At 39.8% G+C, this 23941-nt stretch overlaps 1 protein-coding gene across 5 annotated transcripts in view; it reads right to left on the bottom strand.

The window, feature by feature from the left end:
• Positions 1-23941, bottom strand: part of LIN9 (lin-9 DREAM MuvB core complex component) — a 57774-nt gene that overhangs the window by 7514 nt on the left and 26319 nt on the right. For 4 of the 5 annotated variants that reach the window (XM_025216357.1, XM_006016560.3, XM_025216369.1 and 1 more), the window contains 9 exons: positions 23616-23710; positions 20946-21050; positions 19237-19370; positions 15317-15442; positions 13030-13187; positions 11040-11173; positions 8894-9013; positions 8615-8713; positions 1739-1819 (listed from right to left, as the gene is read on the bottom strand). In XM_025216357.1, the coding sequence (XP_025072142.1) occupies positions 1739-1819; positions 8615-8713; positions 8894-9013; positions 11040-11173; positions 13030-13187; positions 15317-15442; positions 19237-19370; positions 20946-21050; positions 23616-23710 (1052 nt within the window). The remainder of the gene's footprint in view (positions 1-1738; positions 1820-8614; positions 8714-8893; positions 9014-11039; positions 11174-13029; positions 13188-15316; positions 15443-19236; positions 19371-20945; positions 21051-23615; positions 23711-23941) is intronic. The other variant, XM_006016562.3, reaches the window with a different exon arrangement.

Raw genomic sequence — 23941 nt, 5'->3', positions numbered from 1 at the left:
CTTCCCTCTTGCTGCTTTTTTGGTTGTCCTGGTATTCTTTATTTCCTTTTATCCTTCACGCTTTGTCCTTCCATGGTAAAGTAAAAGTGTGATTTAGTAGCCGAGTGAGACACTTGTATCTAAAGACTATCCCAATCTTGCAATGAGAAGAGGATTTCTGAAACCTGCATCAATTCTATCAGTTGATATTATACAAATGTCACACTTAAAATCTCAGTTAAAAGTTTTAAGGTAAATCAGATTTAAAAACTGAGAGAACAGACAGAGGAAGGGAGAAGAGAAATGTTTTATTTATATTAAAAACCCTAAATGCTTTAGATATTTTACATGCAAAATTAAGCACTTCTAGGCTTTTAATAGAGAAAAAACCTTCCCCTCTCCCCTCCACAGTTTTTTACCCAGCAAACCTGTACGTTGAAAGCCCACCCATTTAAGCAGGCACTGGCAGAGCAGTATGGCAGATAAAGGTAGGAGATTTATCTGATGGCAATGTGTGCAGGGGGGTTGCTTTCTGTAATTTTAGCTTGTGGACTGATTATAAGATATAGTGTGCCATTGAAAACTATTCTACTGTTGATGCGTGTGTTGTAATTTTAAAGTGTATGTCTGTGATGCCTAGAACACTGCACAGAGTTCTTTTGGAATGGAGTTATTTTTCATATTGAAAGCAACATAATTTATAAATATTTGTCAATTCAATAACATTGAATTATGATTTTGCTTTACTGTAGGAACTTCCATCCAAGATTATCTAAGTATATTACAAAACACCAATTGAATCCTAACAGAACACATATGTGGGAGGCTATCTTCTCAATTTTATAGCTGGAGAACAGATACAGAGGTTAAAGATAATCAGGATTGCCAACTGTTTTCAAAAAGCAAGACGAAAAATGCTTGTCTGTAAAATGCATTAAAAAATGGAGCCACCCATAAAAACTAAGCATCTGGGAGTTTGATTAAAGATCCCTGGTGATAAAAAAGTTGGAGGCAAGCTCTGAAGGACAGACAGAGCAGAGCAGAAATCCTGCAGCCTGCAGAGAACATTCTCTCAGGGCTTTGTAGCCTGAAGCCTGCAAACGCCCCCACCCTGCTATGTGCTGCTGCTACGTCTTGTTGCTTGCCTATAACACTGCTGGGTCACAGGCAGGCAGACAGCAGTCCTTTTTGAGGGGTCCATGCTGGGACTGGGGGGCAAACATGGCTAAAGTTGAGGGGGGGAGCATGGTGCTGTCAGGGGCATCAAGGTGTGGGGGAGAATAGGGGACTCCTGGGGTAGAGACAGCATGGTGTGAAACCATTGCTGCAGTCAAGAAGATTTTTCAACCCAATAATTTTTTTTAACTGATAATCTGCAAACTTTTTACTGACAATTTTTTTATACAATAGTTGGCGTTAAACTCCTAAATGTGAATGTGGCCTTTGTCCAGGGCCTGGCAGAAGAGTTCCATTCACATTATGTAAAACATGTCAGTAAAAAGTTTGTAGATTGTCAGTAAAAAAATCTGTCTTGGGTTGGGAACTCTAAAGCTAACATTTTTAAAAGTACAATCACCTTTTGAAAATACTGAACTCTCTAATTTGCCTAAGTCACACCACAGGCAGGAGCCAATTAACAGACTTATAGCCCTGAGCTTTAAGTGCAAGTTTGCCCTTTCTTCCTCCTATTGTATCTACTTCCATTAAGGTTGTTTAATGGTATGCAATCTTAAGAACAGAAAAGAGAACATTTTCTTACCAGCTTTTCTGCTTCTGTGTTCATGTCCCTTAATTGCTTGATGTGCTCCTTCTTGATCATAAGGATTTTTGATAACCTGGTCTAAAGACAGAGAGAACTTATTTTTAGGACAGATATTTTTTTGAACGATTTAAAATAGTTTTGAAATGAGAATTATTGAAAAAATGACCACTACTTATAATAGATAACATTCTGTCTGAATACAAATGAAGGAAAAACTTGAATTTTTCTCAGGCCTTTTAGACATTTTCAAATATTTTCATCTGCACAAAGCACAACACAATGCTTTTGAAGTTCCCCAAAGAAAGACTGAAATACATGACCATATTTAGAGGGAGAAGTATCCTCCTTTTCCTTTGGTCTGTAGAGCTCCTATACAACAAGGTTCTGGGTGTTCTGATCATCAGTGACTACAAGAAAGACCAAATGTGTCGTCATCCCCTTTCACACAGTTTTTAGCTTTTTTTAAAATTTCTTTAAAGCTTTTTCCACTTGCTGTGCCCCAGACAACACCTCTAACAGGCACTACTGTACAACTGGGGTCTGTAGCATACAGGACAACTCTGTGGGCTTTCCATATATTGATCTATTTTTTTCAAAAGAGAAGTATCTGTTTTTTTCTGCATGTCAGGCCTAATGTGTTTATGGACAGGGCTGCTAGATTTCTACCCTTAATGCATTTTAGTATAAGTGCATATGTTAGCTATGACTCAGAAAAAATCTAGCCCAATGAAGTCAATGGTAGTTTACTGATTGATTTTGAGTCAGGATTTCACACCTTACATACTTCAAAGGATGCATCCTGAATCCTGGAACTGGTGTATATTATATTCATACCGAGACATGACGAGGGCACCTATATTGGAATTCAGAAGAATTGGGAGCACAGTATTTTCAGAGGCAAGTCATAATAATGTAAGGTAATGAAACTTGGAACTGAGCAGTTTACCACTGAAACAATCCTGCTCTCTCTCTCTCTCATACAGGCAGAACTTAGGAATCCAAGGCATAGCACTGAAAGGTACCTCACAGATCAGAGTTCAATTCCCTACCACTGAAAACAATCACACAATCCCATTCTGAAATGTATCAGACTTCATCTTAAAATTGTAATGAAGATTGGTCCTAAGACTGATCATTTAGGAACATCATTAGTAACCACTATACTCTAGCTCAATAATTCTTATTTCACATGCAACCCATTGTCAACTCCCCTGAGCCAGTTCTTTAGCCACTTGACGCTAATGGCCATCTTCTCCAGTTTAACAGAATTTCCTATGTGGAAAATTACTCAAAATAAGAAAAGGAATGTGGAACCAGATTCAATTTATGTGCGTTTGAGTTAGCAATTTATGCTTGAGTTTAGAGTTACTACAGAACATTTACAGGACACCCAAGTATTCTTACAGTTTAAATATTTTATGCTACATTGTTTGCAATAGCTTCTAAAAAGTGTCGTAAATGCATTTGCTCTTCCTAGTTGTTAAAGATTTTAAAAAAATCCTTGCATTTAAAAAGAACTTTTGATTTATTCCCAGGTTTTTAAAATCAGTGAGGAAGATATGCAGCACTCTGAGAATGCATTGCATTGGTTAAAATGCTCCCTCTCATGGACATATAGCAGCATGGCAAAAATTATTTTTATTTACACCAGTGGTTCAAAGATTTTAAAGACATTTTTAGGCTTGACAGACTTAAGGGACTGTCCAGAAAATGCCAACTCTTCGTTTTTGCTCTTTTTTTGACTACAGAAAAAGAATTGCAAAGAACTCAGAAAGACAACAGGTCAGAATTTTTTAGCACTATAGATTCCCATGTGAAAAAACTCCAGGTTTTTCACATGGGATAAATAACAATTATGAATAATTAATAACATAATTGTGAATTATGTTTGCACACCTAGCAGTGCTAACATTGTGTGGTACCCCTGAAATGACTTCAAGGCACATCACAGTGCCACAACACCCTGGCTGAGAATCAATGACGACACTGCTTTTTTTTTCTATTTTGAGTCTTTTCCAGAAAAAAGAATACTGTTAATCATTTGGAAAACATATTTTCTGACTCTAACTCTACTCAGTAAACTCATTCTCAACCTCATCCACCAGTTTTAAGCTATAGTGTAACTTAAGAGGCATTTAATTTTTTATCGTAGAATCATAGAAAATTAGGGGTAGAAAGGACCTCAAGAGATCATTTAGTCCAACCCCCTGTTCAAAGCAGGACCATCCCCAATTACATCATCCCAGCCAAAGCTTTATCTAGCTCAGGGGCGGGCAATTATTTTGGGCAGAGGGCCACTTACTGAGTTTCAGAAAGCCATTGAGGACCGCATGACAGGCAGCCCAGGGCAGATTAATATTAATTTTCTACATTTTTAGGGGCCCCGTGGGCTGGATAGAATAGCCTGGTATGCTGCATCCAGCCCCCGGGCTGCATTTTGCCCGCCCATGATCTACCTGCATCTTTAAAACCTCCAAGAATGGAGATTCCACAACGTCTCTGGGTAACCTGTGTGCTACTACCCTCTTCGTGAGAGAATTTTTCCTAATATCTAATTTAAACTTCCCTTACTGCAACTTGAGACCCTCATATATAAGATTGTTGTTGTTGTTGCTATTATTTGGTACTATTCCAGGGGTGCTCAAACCAAAGCCCATGGTGCCATGTCATTTGGTCTGAGATGCTTCCCATGGTCTGGAAATTTGGTGGCAGGGGAGAAGTGGCACTGCTCCCATGCTGTCAAATATTCAGACCCATACACAGCCCCAAGCCCTGCACACTGGATCAGGCAGCAGATCCCAACATGCAGAGCTGGTTGTGGGCAATACAAGGCCTGATGGCCCAATCCCAGTGTGGGGAGCTGGAAGTGGGCACGGAGGGGGTGTGATGCCAAGCTCCAGAGCTGGATCTGGCCCTTGGACAAGTCCTGAGCCATTCATCTGGCCCTAGGGTCCAAAAGTTTGAGTACCACTGTTCTATTTAGATTATTTCTTAATGAGCTCATCCCCAAGATACAAGAGGCAATCCATTGATAGTATAATAAATTCATTTTGGAGCTTTTTCTTTAATGTGCCTAACTTTGTTTATAAAACTATACATTCTAATTTTAGTAAATATCAAAATGTAGTGAAGGGATAGCATCAGGCATTGGTTTAAGAAGTGGAATATCTCAGTTTTCAGTTAACAATGATAAAAATCAGTCTTACATGGCCAATTTGGACAAAATTTCTCTCTCTTCTATTTCTTTCAAAGAATTATTTTTTCTTGCAATTGATTGTGGGTGCTAATTACTGGTAAAGATAAAGTTTCATATGTAATCATTTGATTGTATAGACAAATCAACAATTAGACATCTAAGTATTGTAATTATCCACAATTAATTGTATAGAAAATTAGAAGCTAGGCTGAAATCCCTTTGAAGATGTAGCCCATTTAATTTTGTTCAAACAATTTTTTCCAGAGATCGTCTGTTTTTTCCTAATTAGTAACTACGTAACATTCCTCTGTTTCAGAAAATATATTTCAAGCTCTGAATTGAGGTACTTCCATGGTTTTGTGGATGCTGAAGCTGGGTTAAACTGGATTATTTGCAATTTAGATGCTTAAATCTCATTTAGGTACCCATGAGAACACTTTGGACCTAGCTCCTAGCTTCCTATAAACTACATTATTATGCGGTGACTTTCCTTATGCTAGGCGTACACGACTCAAACTTAACTGGGGGACTCTTGCGAGACAGTTTCCAATGGAGAGCTGCCACTGGTGGGTTCCATTCTAATTGGATACCAGCTTGCAAACTTTGTTTTCTCTAGTAACCGTGATTAGCATGAAGGCAAAGGCTTGAGCATGAGATTCTCTGATTGGGATATTTTAATTAGCTGATAAAATTCCAAATTAGTTGCATTTAACATGATTTTCCCATATGAAGAGCAGATGAAATTTCTGCTTGTTGCAAGTGTTTGAGAATTCTTAGCTTTGAACATGTTTATAAAAGCTTCTCAATCTCTCTTCCTTTGCAAAGATGAAGACAGTATTAACAAAGCTTGAGGAAAAAACAAGGATTGCAGGGAGACGCCCAAAGTTCAAATACTATTTTTGAAGGGATTCCATGTATATCTCCCTTTAGAATGTTATTTTCTCAGTTCAAGATTCATTCGCATACTGGAAATTAACCTTTAATATGGGGAATGTACAACATCAAGAATATTCCCATATTACAACAATGCCAGTACCTAGTACAAGAAATGTGATTCATGTGCAATATAATCCCACAGAACTTTTTCAGTGGAATGCCTAAACTTGACAGCATTCCACTGAACAGCGGTAGTTACCTTCAGTTCAAATAAAATTAATTCATACTTCAGGCACATAGACTGTATTGTTCAGATGCTATAAAGGATGCCATCAAGAAACTAGGGAGGCTGTATTTTCATTCTTTAATTATATAATTAGAACAATTCTAAAATGGCCAGACAAGACTGAATGCTGGAAATCCATCATCAGTCTTGCCAAATAGCACTCAAACAGTCTCTATATTAATGAAAATATTTTTGCTTGCTCAGTGCCCTTGAAGATGCATTTGTATCTACCATATGGTAGAAAAGCTCAATTTATTTAAGATGAGTAGTAGTATATTCAAACATCACTGACAGATTTGGCAAATTTCTAATTTAAAATATAACAATGCATTGGACAGCTCATTGATGAATTGTGGCTGGATAACTGAGCTTTACTGGGCTCTTCTATTTCTTAGTCAATTTGGTCTTGTCACAATTTTGCTGATAATTCTCACTGTACATGTTAATGAATCAGAGTGAGATAATATCTAAACAAATCTTGGAATTCATTAATCTTTACATATTTCCCCTTATTTTTAGTGTAGCTGCATTTAATGTAAAACTCTCAATCTTGCGAACTGCTTTACCACTATTTCATGCTATTTTTCTCTATGTTATTTTTAAATAGTAATAGGAACCGTGAAGTAAAAAGCTGAAACAGCAACACATCATAACAAACTGAAGGCAATTCTTCATTTTCAACTTCTTTAAAAAGATTATATAACTGATTAAAAACTTTAAAAAACCCTCAAAAATTCCTCTCAGCTTTTCATATTGCACTTCAGCAAAATCAAGCAGCTTTACAATAGTATTGCAAACTCTATGGTCAATTCTTTATCTTTTAAAGTTAACATTACTAATATGTTGACATTCAGAAGAACAACTTGCTTAGATTAGTCTCTGTGTTCAGTGAATTTCTGCTTCCCAGTGCTATCTTTCCTAGACTTTCTCACATTCACAGAACATATTGCAGATTTACTTCAAATAAACAAGTGAAAGATAATGATGGATTTGCGATATTAGAACACGCATCTTGAAGGACATCCACCTTGAGAAAAGTGTTTGTGGTCTGCAGGGCTCCCTGCAGGTCTGCAAATATGGTGGCAGGGGAGCACTAGTAATTAACACTGTTCTCTATCCTCCAATGCCAAATTTCTAAGCCCTGCAGGTCAGAGGACATTGCCCTGCATGTGGGGCTGAGGCTAGAGGATCTGTTGTGGGGTCTAATCCTACATGTGGGACAGGCCGGGGCCATGGACAATATCTGCCATGGGGTCTCATCTCACACATCAGATGGGGCCTATGAACTGACCCTGAATCACTCATCTAGTCTGCAGGTCCAAAAATTTGGGCACCACTGGTCTAGAAGCTTTTTTTTTCCAATTTCCTTTGATTTTTTAGGGAATATCCAACTGCCTTTTCTCAAGAGTTGGCCAGACATACCAGCACTCTCCCTTATTTAGTGAATGGGATATATAGAGGAACACACTGTTCAAAAAGTCCTGACATACTACTATGTTGCAATTTGAAAATTAAACTTTTAAAAAGCAGGACTGAGAAAACAGTATGTGCAATATTACATAAGAAACAATGATAAAACAAATATTTTTGACAAGTAATTCCTGAAAACTTTGGTAATTTTGACATTAGCATTATTCATAGATTCATAGATTGTAGAGTTGGAAGGGACCACACTGGATCATTGTGTCCAACCCCCTGCCCCTGGCAGGAAAGAGGACCGAGGTCAGATGACCCCAGCCAGGTGACTATCTAGCCTCCTCTTGAAGACCTCCAAGCTAGATGATAGCACCACCTCTCTTGGAAGCCCATTCCAGATCCTGGCCACCCTTACTGTGAAAAATTTCTTCCTAATATCTAACCTAAATCCACTCTCAACTAGTTTACACCCATTATTCCTAGTCACTCCCTGGGGCGCCTTAGTAAACAGCGCTTTCCCTATTCCCCGTTGACCTCCCCTAATAAATGTATAGGCAGCCACAAGATCTCCCCATAACCATCTCTTGTGAAGGCTGAAGAGATTCAGCTCTCTCAACCTCCCCCCGTAGGGTCTATCATGAAGGCCACTAATCATGAGAGTGGCCCTCCTCTGGACCCTCTCGAGATTCCCCGTGTCCCTCTTGAAGTGCAGCACCCAGAACTGGACACAGTACTCCAACTGTGGCCTGACCAGTGCCGCATAGAGGGGGAGCATCACCTCCTTTGTTCTATTAGTCATGCACCTGCTAATGCACAACAAGGTGTGATTGGCCTTGTTGATGGCCTTGTTACACTGCCGGCTCATGTTCATCTTGGAGTCAATTATGACTCCAAGATCCCTCTCTGCTTCCGAGCTGCTGAGAAGGACACTCCCCAACCTATAGGTATGCTGGGGGTTCCTCCTTCCCAGGTGGAGTACCTTACATTTATCTTTATTAAATTGCAATGAATACAGCATGAATTAATGTCCTAGGAATTCACAGAACGGATGTAAAAGGCCAATACAGCCAAAATTAAACGAAGAACAGTTAACACTTACCACTTGGATAAGGAATTCTACTGGAAAACCACCTAGTGTTTCACTATCTGTGCCTGAAATTTTGTTTTTCCAAGATTGTCCTAATAATGGATCATTGTCCTATGCAAGAAAGAAAGTTACATTTAACAACTTATTTCTAGAAATGCAGTTTTAGAAATCCCTATCTTGCCTGTTGTCCACATTAAATGAATCTCAACAACATGTTGAATTACTATTTTACTGTTTCACATCATATCTTTTTGTTAAGAAGGGAGACATTTTCCAGTACACATTACTTACTGTAATAGGAGACTGGAGAGAAGGTGGGTAATGCAATCGGGGAGGGGTCATGAAGAATCGTGAAGGCCGTTGTTTTTGTCCAAAGGCAGCAATTGGCATGGTTTCATGAGGCTCGTTGCTCTTTTAGATAGGATAAAAAGAAAACCAACTACTTCAGGGTTACTTTAAATGAAACTAAAAGTTTTATGTACCTTTTTTGCACATCATAAACTCATGTATTTACATATCAGACTAAAATATATGTTAGATCATTGGTAGGCTAGCATTAAATAGTACCCAACTCCAGAAAAATCAGGTTTAAAGAGACTCCCACTTCAAATGGATGGAGGAATATCAGAGACATTCTCTCCTACCCAAAAGTAGAGATCTTATTTAGCAAGGCATCAGGAAATTAAAAAAAAAGTTTACAAGAATGCTCTACTTCCCTTGTTGGAGTTGTGGAAGATCATAGTTCTTATAAGTAGGGATGGTCTGAACTGAAGCCAGAACATAATCCATTTTTTATCATGATTTGTTATGCACTGTCAATAGTTGACATTATATGTCACAAAAGAAAACAGGAACCTCTCTCTAATGATCATCTGATAAAGATCAACTTGTTAGACAGAAAAAACTGTCTAAGAGTATAAGCTGGTATATAGATATACTTGTCAGGTAAGATAAATTTAAACTCGAAATTATACCTCAGTCAAAGGCACTTTCTTCAGAATTGGCCTTACTATCAAGAAAGGCTTTGAAACAACAGCAAAACTAATTTCAGCAAGTCACGAAAAGATGTAAAACATTCTCTAAATATCTCATATAGCTCTTGCTAGAGTCCTAAGAAGGAACTTCCCTTGCAGTCTTAACTCAATCCACATTTTCTTCCACAATGAACTTAGGGTTGAACATATATAGTTTTAGAAGGTGATTATTAGGGGTGTGTGAAACAGGCCATATTCAATTCAGATTTGGCCCGAATTGGGGACAGTGATTCTATTTGTTGATTCGGATCAGTCCCCAATTTGATTCGGCCAAATCTGAAGATTCAATGCTGATTCAGAAAAATCAGCAATTCAGCCACAGGTACAGCTTTAAATGTTTTTTCTATTTACCTTGAGGTGCCAGGCGTGGCTCGTGAACACTGCTATGACTGGGGCAGATGGAGCATCCCACTGGAGCATGGGGGGACCCCCCCATGTGCTCAGCGGTGAACCCGGAAGTGGATCGGAAATACTTCTGGTCCACTTCTGGGTCTGCTGGGGTGCCCCCCCAGACCCAGGAGGTTCCAGTCACCAAGCTAGGGGGTGGGGTAGGGCCCAGCGTGCTCCTGGCAGACCCAGAAGTGGACTGGAAATGCTTTTGGTCCACTTCTGGGTCTGGTGCTGAGCGCGCTGGGGAGCCCCCCGTGCTCCTGTGGGATGCTCCACCTGCCCCAGCATCGCAGCACTCATGAGACGTCTGTTACCTTGAGGTATGTAGAAAAAACATTTAAAGCTGTGTCTATGTTCGAATCACCGCATCTTTCTGAATCAATTCAGAGGGTTCTGATTTGTTTCAAGAGCTTAAAGGGTCTCCTGATTCGATTTGGAGATTCAGCCACTGAATTGGGCCGAATCTCCACCGACTCGAATCAGGGACTGAATTTCGCAAAGCCCTAGTGATCATCTGCTTTGCTGGGCATATAACCACTGAATGCTCAGTGTAGAACTACATTGCCTGGTCTTACAGGGCTTGAAGACTGTAAGAAGTGAACTGGTATGGCCATATGCATCCCAAGACCTAATAATTTATTACAATGGCACAGGAGGAAGTTTTTCCTTTAAACTATTGGACTTTCATGCAGGTAAAAGTCAGTACCTCTTCACTTTACTACACTGTAGGAACTGTGCTATTCTGTGTGGGAATAGAAAACTAAGACAAGAAAAAAGGGGCCTAGAAACTACATGGCCAAATTTGCTGTCAGACTGGCCCATGTAATTCTCAACAAAAACATTCAAAAAGCATATCTTCATTTACAAAAGGATATTTAATATTCAACTCCCAGGAATGTGTTCGTTCCCAGCCCCCACTTTTCTGCTTTAATTAAAAATATAAGCAACAAGGTATTTCTGGAAAAAATATTTTGCATTCCTGGTGCCAACACAAATAGGTAAATAAAACTTACAAGGACTTCATAATCTGGGACGGTATGTGTTCCAAGCCCTGTTCTGTCAAAAGTTACTCTATACGTAGCATTTAGTGTGTCCACAGCATCTATCTGTCCAGTGAATAGTCCATCGTGGACACCACGCAACCGTGCTAAAAAAGAGGAAACAAATATAATATTTCTTTGAAGAAAATAAATTTTAAGTAGTCTTTTGCACTGGCAATAGACAGAACAACTTACAGCCCAGTCTATATAAAAACAAGTTAGTAAGAAACTATGCATCCATAAAAGAGTTCTATATTATAACAGGAATATCATCAAGGTCTAATCCTCATTCATCTTTCCAAGGCAGAAATTTTTCCAAAACACAAACCTCATTGTCACAAGAATTATTTTTAAAATAAATTCTGCCTTCAATGAAACAGGTTTGATAGGTAAACTGAATTTCTGCAGGTCCTGAAACACCAAATCTGCACCACTTTGACCAACTCAAGTGATGACAATGAATTCAGTGAGAGTTAACAGGAAGGAAAACCAACTCAAAATTGGAGTTCCAGAAGAGCGAGTGAGAGCTCTGAACAGTGGCATCCGTAGGCACATCCATTTCAAGAGAAATCACTATTTAGACAGTGAAAAATATTGTTGGCTTGACTGGGAAAGAGAGTGGGGTGACAAGCCTAAATTATTAAGTTAGAGAAAGCTGTCCAAATTTTGAGCAGCCAGGAGCCACCCAGGCCCCCAAGGCCCCCCCCACCACAGGGGCAGCGCAGGATGTGTGGGCAGCATGTGGGTCCTTTCCCACTGTGTTGGCAGTATGACCTCTCCTTGCTCCCCCAACCTATGCAGTCTGTAGGTTCTCTGGTCCCTTCTGGGGCAAAACTGCCCCATGCCCAGGAGTGGGAGCAGGAAGCAGAGGCTGGAAGAGGAAGGGGAAGCCCAGAGGCTCTGACAGAGGCAGCAGCAGTAGTGGTGGGAGGAAACGCTGCTAGGTTCTAGTCGGCAGGTCAGGTGTTAGCTTCTTGCAGCCCTTCAATGAGCTGTGAAATGAAACATGTCTGAATCACAGACAGCAATGTCTTCTCGCTTTTTTACAGAGGCATGACTTTTGAATTCAGAATTAATGCAACAATTTCAGCAACACCGATTCTTCACTCATACGTAGGCTCCTCAATAAAGCAATGTCATTTAAAAAAAAAATTCTGCTCCTTAATATTTAATTACTTTTGCAATATCAAGTGCTCACCTGCTTTGGAACAGATATTTTAATATTTACAAAGGACTGTAGTTTAAGCTTACTGTAAATTTAAAACTTAGAGCCAGATCCTACTCTACTCTGATCTATTTCAGCCTGCTCAATTCTGTGAAAAAATATTAGTTAAACGGTGGAAGGGTTCTTTTCCTCCCCCCCTTGCTCTTTTTCTTTTACTTAATTTTGAGGCCAAGGTCACAGCATATTACAAAAATAGATATATTATTGGATTCTTCAGGACTTGAACATGGTGGAATAGGATTGCACTTAGGTGCCTAATAGACATAGTCAAGGACTTTTTAGGATGACTGATATCTTATACTTGGCCAAATGTGTAGTTGGGGTAAAGTCAGCTTTTACATGCTTGTCTATCATTAATAATAAGAGGTGGAATAACATATGCCCCCTAAATTTTAAAATAACAACCAAATGGAAGATTTAGATTAGGAATTAAAGAAACGTAAACAGCTTCCTCTTCAACCTTTGAATATTTCTAATTTTTAAAACAGATTTCTTACAACTAATATTGCAGTAATAAAGCTATCTTGTTTGAGGGTAGTATTTGGAAAGCATGCTACTTCTTTATGAACAGTAATTAAATTTGAACATTTTTACTGGAAATTAACTCTGTGTTTTAAAACTGCTTTATTTTGTAAAATTTACTGATACTGAATTCCCCCAAACCTTTAACTTTTAAAAATCTATTTGTAGTGTGCTATGTTTACTGATAAATTAAAAAAACTATGTTTTAAAAAGTACCTGTAACTTTCGTTCCTATAACAAGTGGTAACGGAATTTCTTCTGGAAGATCTTTGAACTGTGAGATATCTGCAACTTTCCGCTGTTGTAAAAGTCGAATTTTCTGCCGTTTCTGTTTTAGTGCTGACCTCTCCTCTTCAAAGAAGGCAGAAGAACATCTACAATATGATCAGGTAAAACGACTGTGAAACTTAGCACTGAAAATCCACATACACGGATCTCACATACACATGAAAAGTGCGTTGTATATATCATCAAACAGACATCGTCTAAACCATCAGTTCTCAACTTTTTTAAACTCCAGGAACCTGTTGTTAGATGCAAGGCACCCCTCAGAAAATGCCAGGTTATAGCTTTCACTCATTTCTTGACTACAGAAAATAATAGAGCAATTACTGCAGCAGATCAGAATGTTTTTGATGCAATGGCTTTCTGTTTGAAATCTCTGGGTTTATTTTGCGAATTGTGTAGATGTTTGCCCATCTAATAACCATACTGAGAAACACTCCTAAAAAGAATCTCATGGTACTCCAGCGGGCTGTGGCATCCATCTCAAGATTCACTGGTCTACATCTTAATAATACAGGGATAAAATAAAAAGAATTACCGAAAATTAAGGCACAATATTTTCAGTAGAGATATCTCTTTAGGGATGAGGTGCCTCAAGGCATAAGCTTTCATAAGCAACAGGCTACTTCATCATCAGATACTATGAATTAGTCTATATAGTACAGGCATGTCGCGTCTTATGCAGGGGTTAGGTTCTGAGGGCACCGCGTAAGGCAAAAATCTCGTATAGTCAAATTGCCAGCAATTTGACTAGTGGCGACTGCCTCTGCCTCCAAAACCTCCCGCCGCCGCCACAGAGCCGTGGTTGGAGCTGTGCGGCCAGCGGCAGCGGCGCAGTGCTGGGGGGATGGCTGTGTGCCGCCGGCCCACCACCACGCTGCCAAAACCTCCTGCCGCCGCTGCAAACTCAAGCCCCGTCCCCCTCCCACCCCACGTATAGTTGAATTTGCGCAAGTTAAATGCACGTATGACGCGACTGTACTGTACCACTCCGCTACACTTTCTGCTAGACTTCAGACTAACGTGGCTAACCACCTCTCTAGTAAGAACTATTTGTAAATTGGTTCTGTTGTCTTTTTGCATTAAAAACTGTTAAAATCTTGCATTGTTATGGCGCCACAGTTGATAACAATAGTGGGAGTGACAGGGTAGTGAGGGCATGTAGCATTTTAACCCCTGAGTTGCCTTCTGCTGTAACTTGTCATACTAATAGCAACTTTTCTACCTTACTCTATGACAAAGACTGAGAAAGCTGAAACACTTTTGCAATCCTTATCAAATTATACTTATAAAAAATAACAAGCATTGATTTTCTAAACTTGTGGACTAGGGAAGCTAATTCCAAAGCTCAAAAGGTGGATCATATAATATACTCAAATGATTATCACTTAGTAGATATTTTCTGAAAACTGTAGAACATATATTAATTTAACAACTTACTATTCCTCATGAAAAATTGAAAGATGAAATAGCCTTCATAGGACTAACTATCCAATTTAACTCAATAGTATGATTTACAGAATATATTCAATACTTGAGTTTTAGTATTTATATTTATTATTATTTTGTTCAGTCTTTTTCACATGCAATATAATTTATCCATCCTTTCTCTTGGATCTCCTAGAGTATATAGGCTTCATTATTAAAACCAAAATTAAAATTATATACTTTTATTTATATATATATAAAGTGTATATATATATATATATATAAAGTATATATATAAAGAATATATAAAGTATATAATTAAACATTATATATACATATAACTATCTATCTATATATAAACATAAATATTATATATATATATATATAAAAACCTTAAGCCACCAGCTAAGGATACATTCCTTTTGACCCATCCCATAGTCCCTCAAAACTCAGGCAGGGCAAAGCAGATTTTTTCCACACCATGTGACATTGCAGCATTAGAGATAAGGGGTCCTAGTAACTGTGCAACAACTGGCAACCTCTGCGGCTGCAGGTTGGACAGCACTATATATTCAATTCAGTAACTGAGAGTAAAAAAAGTGCCAGCTCCTATAAACCTTTCATACATGCACAGATAAAGGCTAGCTTCTCTCTTTCTATTATTATTATTCATTATCACCTGCCTCAAAATAGTGCAAATGCATTTAGTACGTTCAGTCCAGAAACAGTTAACAACTTCAATTCACACCACCATAATTCTTCAGAATTTAAAAAATGAAAATATTTTTACCTTCGTGGTTTTCCCATTAATCGTCTGATTTTCCCCCATTCGACTCTTGTTAATTTTCGGGTTTTCAAGTTTGGGAAAGACTCTTTCAGGCATACGCAGAAATCATTATCTCCTTCAAATAATGGCCTGTTAAAATGCAATTGGTACTCTGTTAATTGTAAATTTTAGTCATGAGATGTTAAACTTCAGTCCCCACAACAAGAATCTGAACAGATACACTGCAAATGTTAACGTGTATATTTAGTCATTCTTATGCAAGAGACACCACTGCACTGAAATTAAGTCAGTTGGATGTGGGGAGAGAGAGTATAAAATAGTTAAGTCCTCTCGCCAATATCTGGGGTTTTACATTTCATTCCATTTTTTTTAATTTTCATTTTTCCCCTTCCCTTGATGCTTTGTGGAAAAACTGACAACTGTTCCTACACTGTTATGCTGGACAACTACACTTGTGCAGAGCCCTACTGAAGTCAATGAGGCTCAGTGCAGACACAGCAGTCCACCCAATATTCATGAAATAACCATGAATCAGTGAGATCTTGGGAGGCAAGGTGCTACCCCAAAACAACAGTGAAAGAGCTATATACCAAGTGCAGCTGAAAGCACAGAAGTGTAATGGTTAATTTTTAAATTCACCAGTTCAAAATTAGAGACCAGAGTTGAAAAAAAATAACTAAAAAACCCAAAAAACAAAAAACAAAAACCCAACAACACACTTCCAAACACTATTTGCCCTAACAACGATGCTGGGAGAACAAGTGTTGAAATCTTGTAAAAAGGGGGCAAAACCACCTGAAACAAAGACTTTAGAAACAGACTGAAAGGCAGGTTAGGAGAACCAAAAGAATTGTGGGAAACCAGTGAAGAGCTGGAGGGATTCTTTCTAGTTTTCGTCCTTAACTTCAACAAGATGTGGTAGCACAGCTCCAGCAGGAAGTTCCTTCATTAATTAAAATCAAGAGGGAGCTCACTGGAATGCTAAGAAGCCAGCATTCATGATTGTTATGGAGGTAGTATCTAAGGGAAATCTGAGGGTATGCGTTTCTTGCTCTACTTTGCTACCACCAATCTCAAACATCAAGAAATTCCCTAAGAGTTCTCTCACTCTTATACTAGGAGCTAAAACACAATGAAGATTTTGCATTTTCCCCATTTGGTGTAAGCCAAGTCAGCAACATATGGACTGCAGGCAGGAGCTAGCTTTGCCTGAGCCTGTTTTGGGGCCAGGCAGCAAGGAGTTGTGCCAGGGTCAGGCAGATTCCAGCGTGCTCAGCGGCAAAGCTGGAAGTGGACCAGAAGTACTTCTGGTCCACTTCCGGGTCTGCTGCTGAGTGCACTGGGGAGCCCCACCGTGCTTCTGCAGGGCACTCTATGCGCCCCAGCATCACAGCATTCAAGAGCCCCTGCTACCTAGAGGTACATAGAAAAAACATTTAAAGCTGTCTCTATGTCCGAATCTTTGAATCTTTCTGAACTGATTCGGAGGTTTCCGATTTGATTCAGAGAGATTAAAGGGTCCTCTGATTCAATTCAGATTCAGAGATTCGGCCACCGAATTGGGTCGAATTGAATTAGGGACTGAAGCTTTGCAGAGCCCTAGTGGGGAGCTGTGCTAGGGCAGGGCAGGGCAGGGTAATACAAGGGAGAGACGGGAGAAACAACAGCAGCAAAAGTGCAGTTTGCACATGCCAGATGCAACTCCCCAAAGGCTGGCAGCTGAGCTGGCACCACAGCCGAGGAGCCAGGGGCTGGGAGAAGTGGCAGCAATGCTGACACAGCTCCCAGCTTCCTGCCTGCAGTGTGGGCACAGGGAAATGCCCCTGCCACTTACATGCAGCCAAAGCTACCTGGCCTACATTGGACCAGAGCTGGGCTGTTACACCTCTTGGGTTTAAAAAGTTGCTTGCTCCTGATGTAGGCTACTTGAAGGAAGCCCTCAACACAAAGCAAAACCCACAGAATACTAAATGAGCTCTAAAGTTGGGTACTAGCCACAATCCTTGGAACTGCAAAAGTATTTTTTCTTTTTTATTTAAAAGAAAAAACTCAGTGTCAAGACAGAAAGTTCAGATGCCTCACTATAATGTCAGGATGAAATCAGGAAGGCCAAAGCACAACTGGAGTTGCAACTAGCATGTGAAGAGTAACAAGGGTTTCTACAAGTATATCAGCAACAAGAGGAAGATCAGGGAAAGTGTGGGTGCCTTACTGAATGGGGGTGGCAACCTAGTGACAAATGATGCAGAAAAGCTTTTTTACCTGTCAGCACAGGCAAAGTCAGCTCCCAGACTACTGCACTTGGGAGCACAGTTTGGGGAGAAGGTGAGAAGCCAACAGTGGTGAAAGAATAGGTTAGGGGCCATTTAAAAGAACTGGACGTGTACAAGTCCACAATGCACTCAAGGGCACTGAGGGAGTTGGCCAGTGTGATTGCAGAGTCACTGCCCATTGTCTTTGAAAACTCGTGGCAGTTCGGAGAGGTCCTGGAAAACTGGAAAAGGGTAAATATAGTGCCCAGCTTTAAGAAAGTGAAGAAGGAGGAGCCAGGGAATTATAGACCAGTCAGCCTCACCTCAGTCCCTGGAAAAAAATCATGGAGCAGGTCCTCAAGGAATCTATTGATAAGCACTTGGAAAAGAGTGTGAGTAGGAACACTCAGCATGGATTCACCAAGGGCAAATCATGCCGTACCAACTTGATTGCCTTCTGTGATAAGATGACTGGCTCTGTGGACCTGGGGAGAACAGTGGACATGACATACCTTGACTTTAGCAAGGCTTTTGATACAGTCTCCCACAACATTCTTGCAAGCAAGGTAAGGAAGTATGGGTTGGATGAATGGTGGATAGAAAACTGGCTGGATCATCAGGCTCAAAGTGTTTAGCTGACAGCTGGTATCAAGTGGAGTGCCCCAGGGATTGGTTTTGGGGCCAGTTTTGTTCAATATCTTCATCAACAACGTGGAAGAAGGGATGGAGTGCACCCTCAGCAAGTTTGCAGATGACACCAAGCTACAGGGAGAAGTAGATGCACTGGAGGGTAGGGCTAGGATTGACAGAGACCTAGACAAACTGGAGGACTGGTCATGAGGTTCAATAAGGAGAAATGCAAAGTCCTGCACTTAGGACAGAACAATCCCATGCACTGTACAGGTTGGGGGCCAACTAGCTGAGCAGCAGTTCTTCAGAAAATGACCTAGGGATTACAGTGGACAATAAACTGAAGATGAGCCAACAGTGTGCTCTTGTTGCAAAGAAGGCTAACAGCATACTGGGCTGCATAGTAGGAGTATTGCCAAGACAGGTCAGGGATGTGATTCTTCCCCTCTATTCAGCACTTGTGAGACCATACCTGGAGTACTGTGTCCAGTTTTGGGCCCCCCCCACTACAGAAAGGATGTGGACAAATTGGAGACAGTCCAGTTGAGGGCAACAAAAATAGTTAGGGAGCTAGGTCACATGACTTCTGAGGAGAGGCCAAGGAAATGCATTTTATTTAATTTGGAGAAGACAAGATTGAGGGGATTTAACTGCAGCCATCAAGTACCTGAATGGTGGTTCCAAAGAAGATGAAGCTAGACTGCTCCCAGTGGTGGCAGATGACTGAACAAGGAACAATAGTCTCAAGTTGTAGCAAAGGAAGTTTCGGTTAGATATTAGGAAAAACTCTCACCAGGAGGGTAGTAAAGCATTGGAACAGACTACCCAGAGAGGTTGTGGACTCTCTATCCTTGGAGGTTTTTAAGACCTGGCTAGACAAAGCCTTGGTTGGGATGAGATAGTTGGGGATGGTCCTGTTTTGAGGAGGGGGTTGGACTAGATGACCTCCTGAGGTCTCTTCCAACCCTATATGTTCCTATGAATTTACAGTTCAATTCCAGAGCGTGACAAATTCATAATATATGAAGAAATAATACATACTTATCTATATTTGAATAGAACCATTCATATATGCACCATTTGTGTGCTTTGGGAAGTTTGAGTAGGTTACGTAACCGCAAACCAATCTTCTGTGATGCTTTCTTGTCTGGTGTTGGCACTGTTGCTGTAAACTTCTACACAAAAAAACAACAGAGTGGTTACTAGTGATTAATCTCCCAGGTGAAAATGAAGCACTTACAATACCAAATATACAAAATGGGACAATGCATCAGGTAGAGTGGAGCCATTCTAGAATTCTTCAACAAGACAAGCAAAGTTCATTTATTTGGTTAAAAGTAAAAAGTAAGCACAATAGAACCTGCAACATTTTAATTCACATATATTGTTCAATGTTTAAATTCTTTATTCCAAAGGTAATATCAATATAAAATGTTAGGGATTACAGCCAGCAATAAAAAAACTGATGCCACAAACTAACAGAGATAGTATCACCCACTACTAGCTGGTCAGGCTCTCTACCCTAGGTTTTTTTGGACATATGGATACTGCTAGTTGAGGTCCAGCAGCGGTAGTGGCATTAATGTACATAAAGCTCCAGGTGATCTCCAATATATGAAAGAATATTTAGATTCATTTTGTGCCCAACAAGTGCACCTGAAATGGTGACTAAAATGCAGGCACCGTTTCTGAAGTATTGCTTCCAGTTTTTATTCTTTAACTTGAACAGTATATGAAATTTTAGCAACATTAGTGTGATAAAGATGAGGCCTTGGAAGAAGTGTCTGAACATGTTTTTTTGGTAGCTGATAACCATACTAGGTATGGACCTATAACGTTCTGCAAGTTTTAACTGTGTTTGAAAACAACTTCACCAGCCATGTTATGGGTATGACCTAACATCTTGTCTAAAATACAAGAACAATTTTCAAACAATATTGAAGCAAAATCATGTGGTAATGTTTGTGAAACAGTGGTTGCCTTAGTGGACAGAAATAGAAGCTAACTTACTCCTAAATTTGAACATAGTAGAGTATTACTTCATATTTTTCCCTGACAGACCCAAGGGTATTAACAGAGTAACCAGACCTTGCCTGGAATACTGTGTAATAAGACTAGCCACCTGCATTCAAGAAAAAATAATTCAAACTGGAGCAGGTACAGGGAACAAAAAGGGGACCAGGGGACCAAAAGAAGTTGGCTGATATAGGCCCTAGCAGAACAAAGGCTGACAGGAGATAGTGCCGCTTTCAACAAATATAGCCAGGGTTAAATACTAAGGAAGAAGACAAGCATTTTAAGCTCAAGGATAAAGCTTTCATAAAAACAAATGGTTATAAGCTAGCCATGAATAAATTTAAGCAAGAATTTAGAAAATTTCTAATTATCAAATTCATGTTGTTCTGAAACACATTTGTTATGGGAGTTAGGGAGCCAGCAACCCACTGCTTTACAATGGAGCTCAATTAAATCATGAATGTGATTAGGTGACGTGGTTGCCTGCAGTAGTAGAACACAGGAGCCCCTTTCAGCCCTACTGTCCTATTTTCCTACATTTGGGAATCAGCATGAACACTCACAACAACAGACAGGAACCCAGGTGTGGAAAAGAGAGGGTATACAAGTCTATCCCACCCTAAAATGCATAAATTGACTACGTAAACAGAGAGCAAATAAAATCTAATTTTCAATCAATATAACTAGATTTACCTCCCTTTCTGATAAATGTCTTCATATAGACACATACATACCTGAGTAACCATTGCAACCTTTTGATTTCTTTTGGGTGACCTTGTATTTAATTGTCTGTCATCTTCTTCACAAAACAGACGACTCCGCTTTGAATTTCTGAAGGGCTGTACGTATCAAAATAAGGAAACAAATGAAAAAACTCATTTCTTCCTGTCATGCACAATCTGCTAATGTGCATAATAGCTATTGTGCTTTGCTGCCTATGCTTTCGGATGAATGATACATAATTATTTCTATGAAGCACTGTCTGATAGCACAGCTATGCTAAGGGGATCCATTAGTTTCACCTTTTAAAAGCAAATTGCCAGGACTTAAAGAGAAAAGTGCCTTCAAGCAATACATTTCTTCTGATACAGTCTGAATAAAAAAATGAGTTGGATATAAGCTCCTGCCAAAAGGAGTTTTTTAATTTACTACTAAACAACTGGTATACATAATGCACATTTTTAATACACAATGGCACAAAAATATGGATTACGACAATAAACTTTATAGTGTTGCTTCAAGAATCACTATGGACCAAACAATGTATTTAAAAAAAATTTAAAACCTCTACCCTGAAAACTTCCTTTATACCAGAAAATGCTAAAAATGGAACTATGATAAACAATGTTTAAATTATATAAAGATCTAGAACAAGGAAGGAAGGAATTTAAGATTTAAATCTGTTCAATGCTAACTGTAAATCACAACAGATCCAATACAAAAATAGTAAAGGTTAAGAAAACTGGAAATTGAATTTGCAAATGCGTGGCATGTTGTTTTCAAAACACTTTTTTTGTTATTTCTTTTTAATATGCCAAAGAAAATGGTCTTCACTAAAGAAAAATAAAGGATAGGACTATAACAGGTTCTTGCATATGATTTCTGAGCTCCCCTTCTTCCTACACTCATCTTGTGCCCCAACCCACAAGCCGGCTTAACGTAAGGATTGCACCCTGCTAGCAATTCCTGTGGTGCAAGCTAAGGGTGGATCCAGGGGTGGGAAGGTTGGCAGTGCTCTCCCATTCCCCTCTGGCTGTCACACAAGCAGAGTGAGCTCTAACATAACCGCCTGGTCAATCTGAGCTCCAAGTGTAACCAGAGTGCTGTTTGCCTCCCCTTCCCCCTGAATTCAGCAGCAGGGGAAAAGAGGGGATGATCAATGGTGGTGCTCACTCCCTGGACTTTGAAGCTGTGTGAAAATGGTGTTTCTGGCTTCCAATGATCACCTAGTGAATTTGAAAATCTCACGCATGCAGAGCTCCATCAGGAGCCCACTCTAAAAAGGCAGTGAGCTCAGAGCTCATTATGCATGCATATCAGAGCCAAAGTGGGGGGGAGGGGGCAGGTGCGGGGGGCGGTGCACCCCGTGCTAGACCTGTTCCTGGGTCCACTGTTGGTGCATGCCAGTTTAAAAGGGGCTGGGAAGAGGCAAAACTAAATGCAGACCTCACTTTTAGCAGTTTCTCTATCAAGAACAGTGGAGTTACTCCTAATTTACATGAATCCACACGTGTGATTAATTTGAAGCAATAAATTCTGGTGCATATAATGCCAGAGTTTATTGCTACCAGGCACCACATTTGAATGCTCACCTGGTACCCCAGCACATTGAGCCAGGGTCAGAGCAGCCCCGTGTGGCAGGATGTCAGGCTGCCAGACCAGGGCTGCTCTGACCTGGCTCAACGTACTGCACAGGGGCTGGCTGGGGCACAAGGGTGCTCCAGTACAGAGCCAGACAACAGTCCCTACACTGAAGTGCCTTCGTGCTCCAGCCAGCTGGGGTAGCATCTACATGTGCACTGCTGCAGAGTAAAAAACTCAGTAGCAGGATAGTATTTGTATTTTTGTAAATACAAATACTATCCTGCTGCGGAGTTCATTAGCTTACTTTAGCCTAGTAGCCCTGCACGTGTAGATGCCAAGACATTTACTGTGTAGCTAATTAGTCTACTCCGCAGTAAATGTCTCGTGTAGACATGCCCTGACAGATCCAAATCAGACTCAAAGTGTGGGAGAAAGCCAGGAAACTACAGGACACCCATGCTAAGTCCAAACTGTTGATGATAAAGTAGCAAGTGATTGAGAACTATCTTGAAACAGGTTAGTGATTTAATTCTACTAGTTATATGCATGATATGCTTTCCTGTCACTGATTTGTACAGAGTATTTTCCTTATGTAGCTACTGATTTAGAGGGCATTCACAAACTATGAAATAACACTTGATTTACAAATGACTTCAAGGTATTATGCAAGAAACAGGCTGTTTTGGATTGACAGTATAGTTGGGAGAGATGTCACACAAGGTCCTTGAGTCTGGGAAAGCAGCAGGTACAGCTTAAGTTAAATATCAGATAAAACAATGGGACTTGAGTTTAATTCGATATGTAAAGTAAAATAGGCTTTTAAAGGAGTGGAGGAGGACTGTAAACTAGGAACAGAGCAGAGGGAAGACTTCAGAAGTACCTGCTTCCATCCCAGAAGGGCACTTCGTATCCAAAAGTCTAATATCTCTCCTAACTATACAGTTGGTCCAATGAAAGGTATCACTAAAAAAAAATCCTTGCTTCTCAGATATTTCCTGGACCATCACTGGTACAACTCTCCAACCCTACTTTAGAGAATGACTACATTAACAATAAACTTAATTTACATCACTTCTTAGAAATCAGTATTTGCTTCTTACCATTTCCACAGTAGAGCCAGCATTCTTGCCTTTCCAAATAGGGGTTTTCTGTAGGGAACTGTACTTTTCATTCCACGTGCTGGATAAGCTTCCTTCTGTTGACCAGACATATATCATTAATACATTTTTAATCTAACTACTGTCAAAAGTGTTAGCAAGGTACCTTTAAATTCCACTTTAAAAGTATTTTTCTTTGCTGTTTTTAACACTTTCTTAAAGGCTACTTGCAAATGGATTTAAAATTTCACCATCTCTAGCAAATTTTTCCAAATGCCATATAAACCAGGCTAAATGAATTATGCTGCACATTAAAGTCTAAAAACTCT

Source organism: Alligator sinensis, unplaced genomic scaffold (assembly GCF_000455745.1).
Source record: "Alligator sinensis unplaced genomic scaffold, ASM45574v1 scaffold138_1, whole genome shotgun sequence".
Lineage (NCBI taxonomy): Eukaryota > Metazoa > Chordata > Crocodylia > Alligatoridae > Alligator > Alligator sinensis.
The sequence above is the reverse complement of the archived record's forward strand: the minus strand, read 5'-3'. Positions and strand labels throughout refer to the sequence as shown.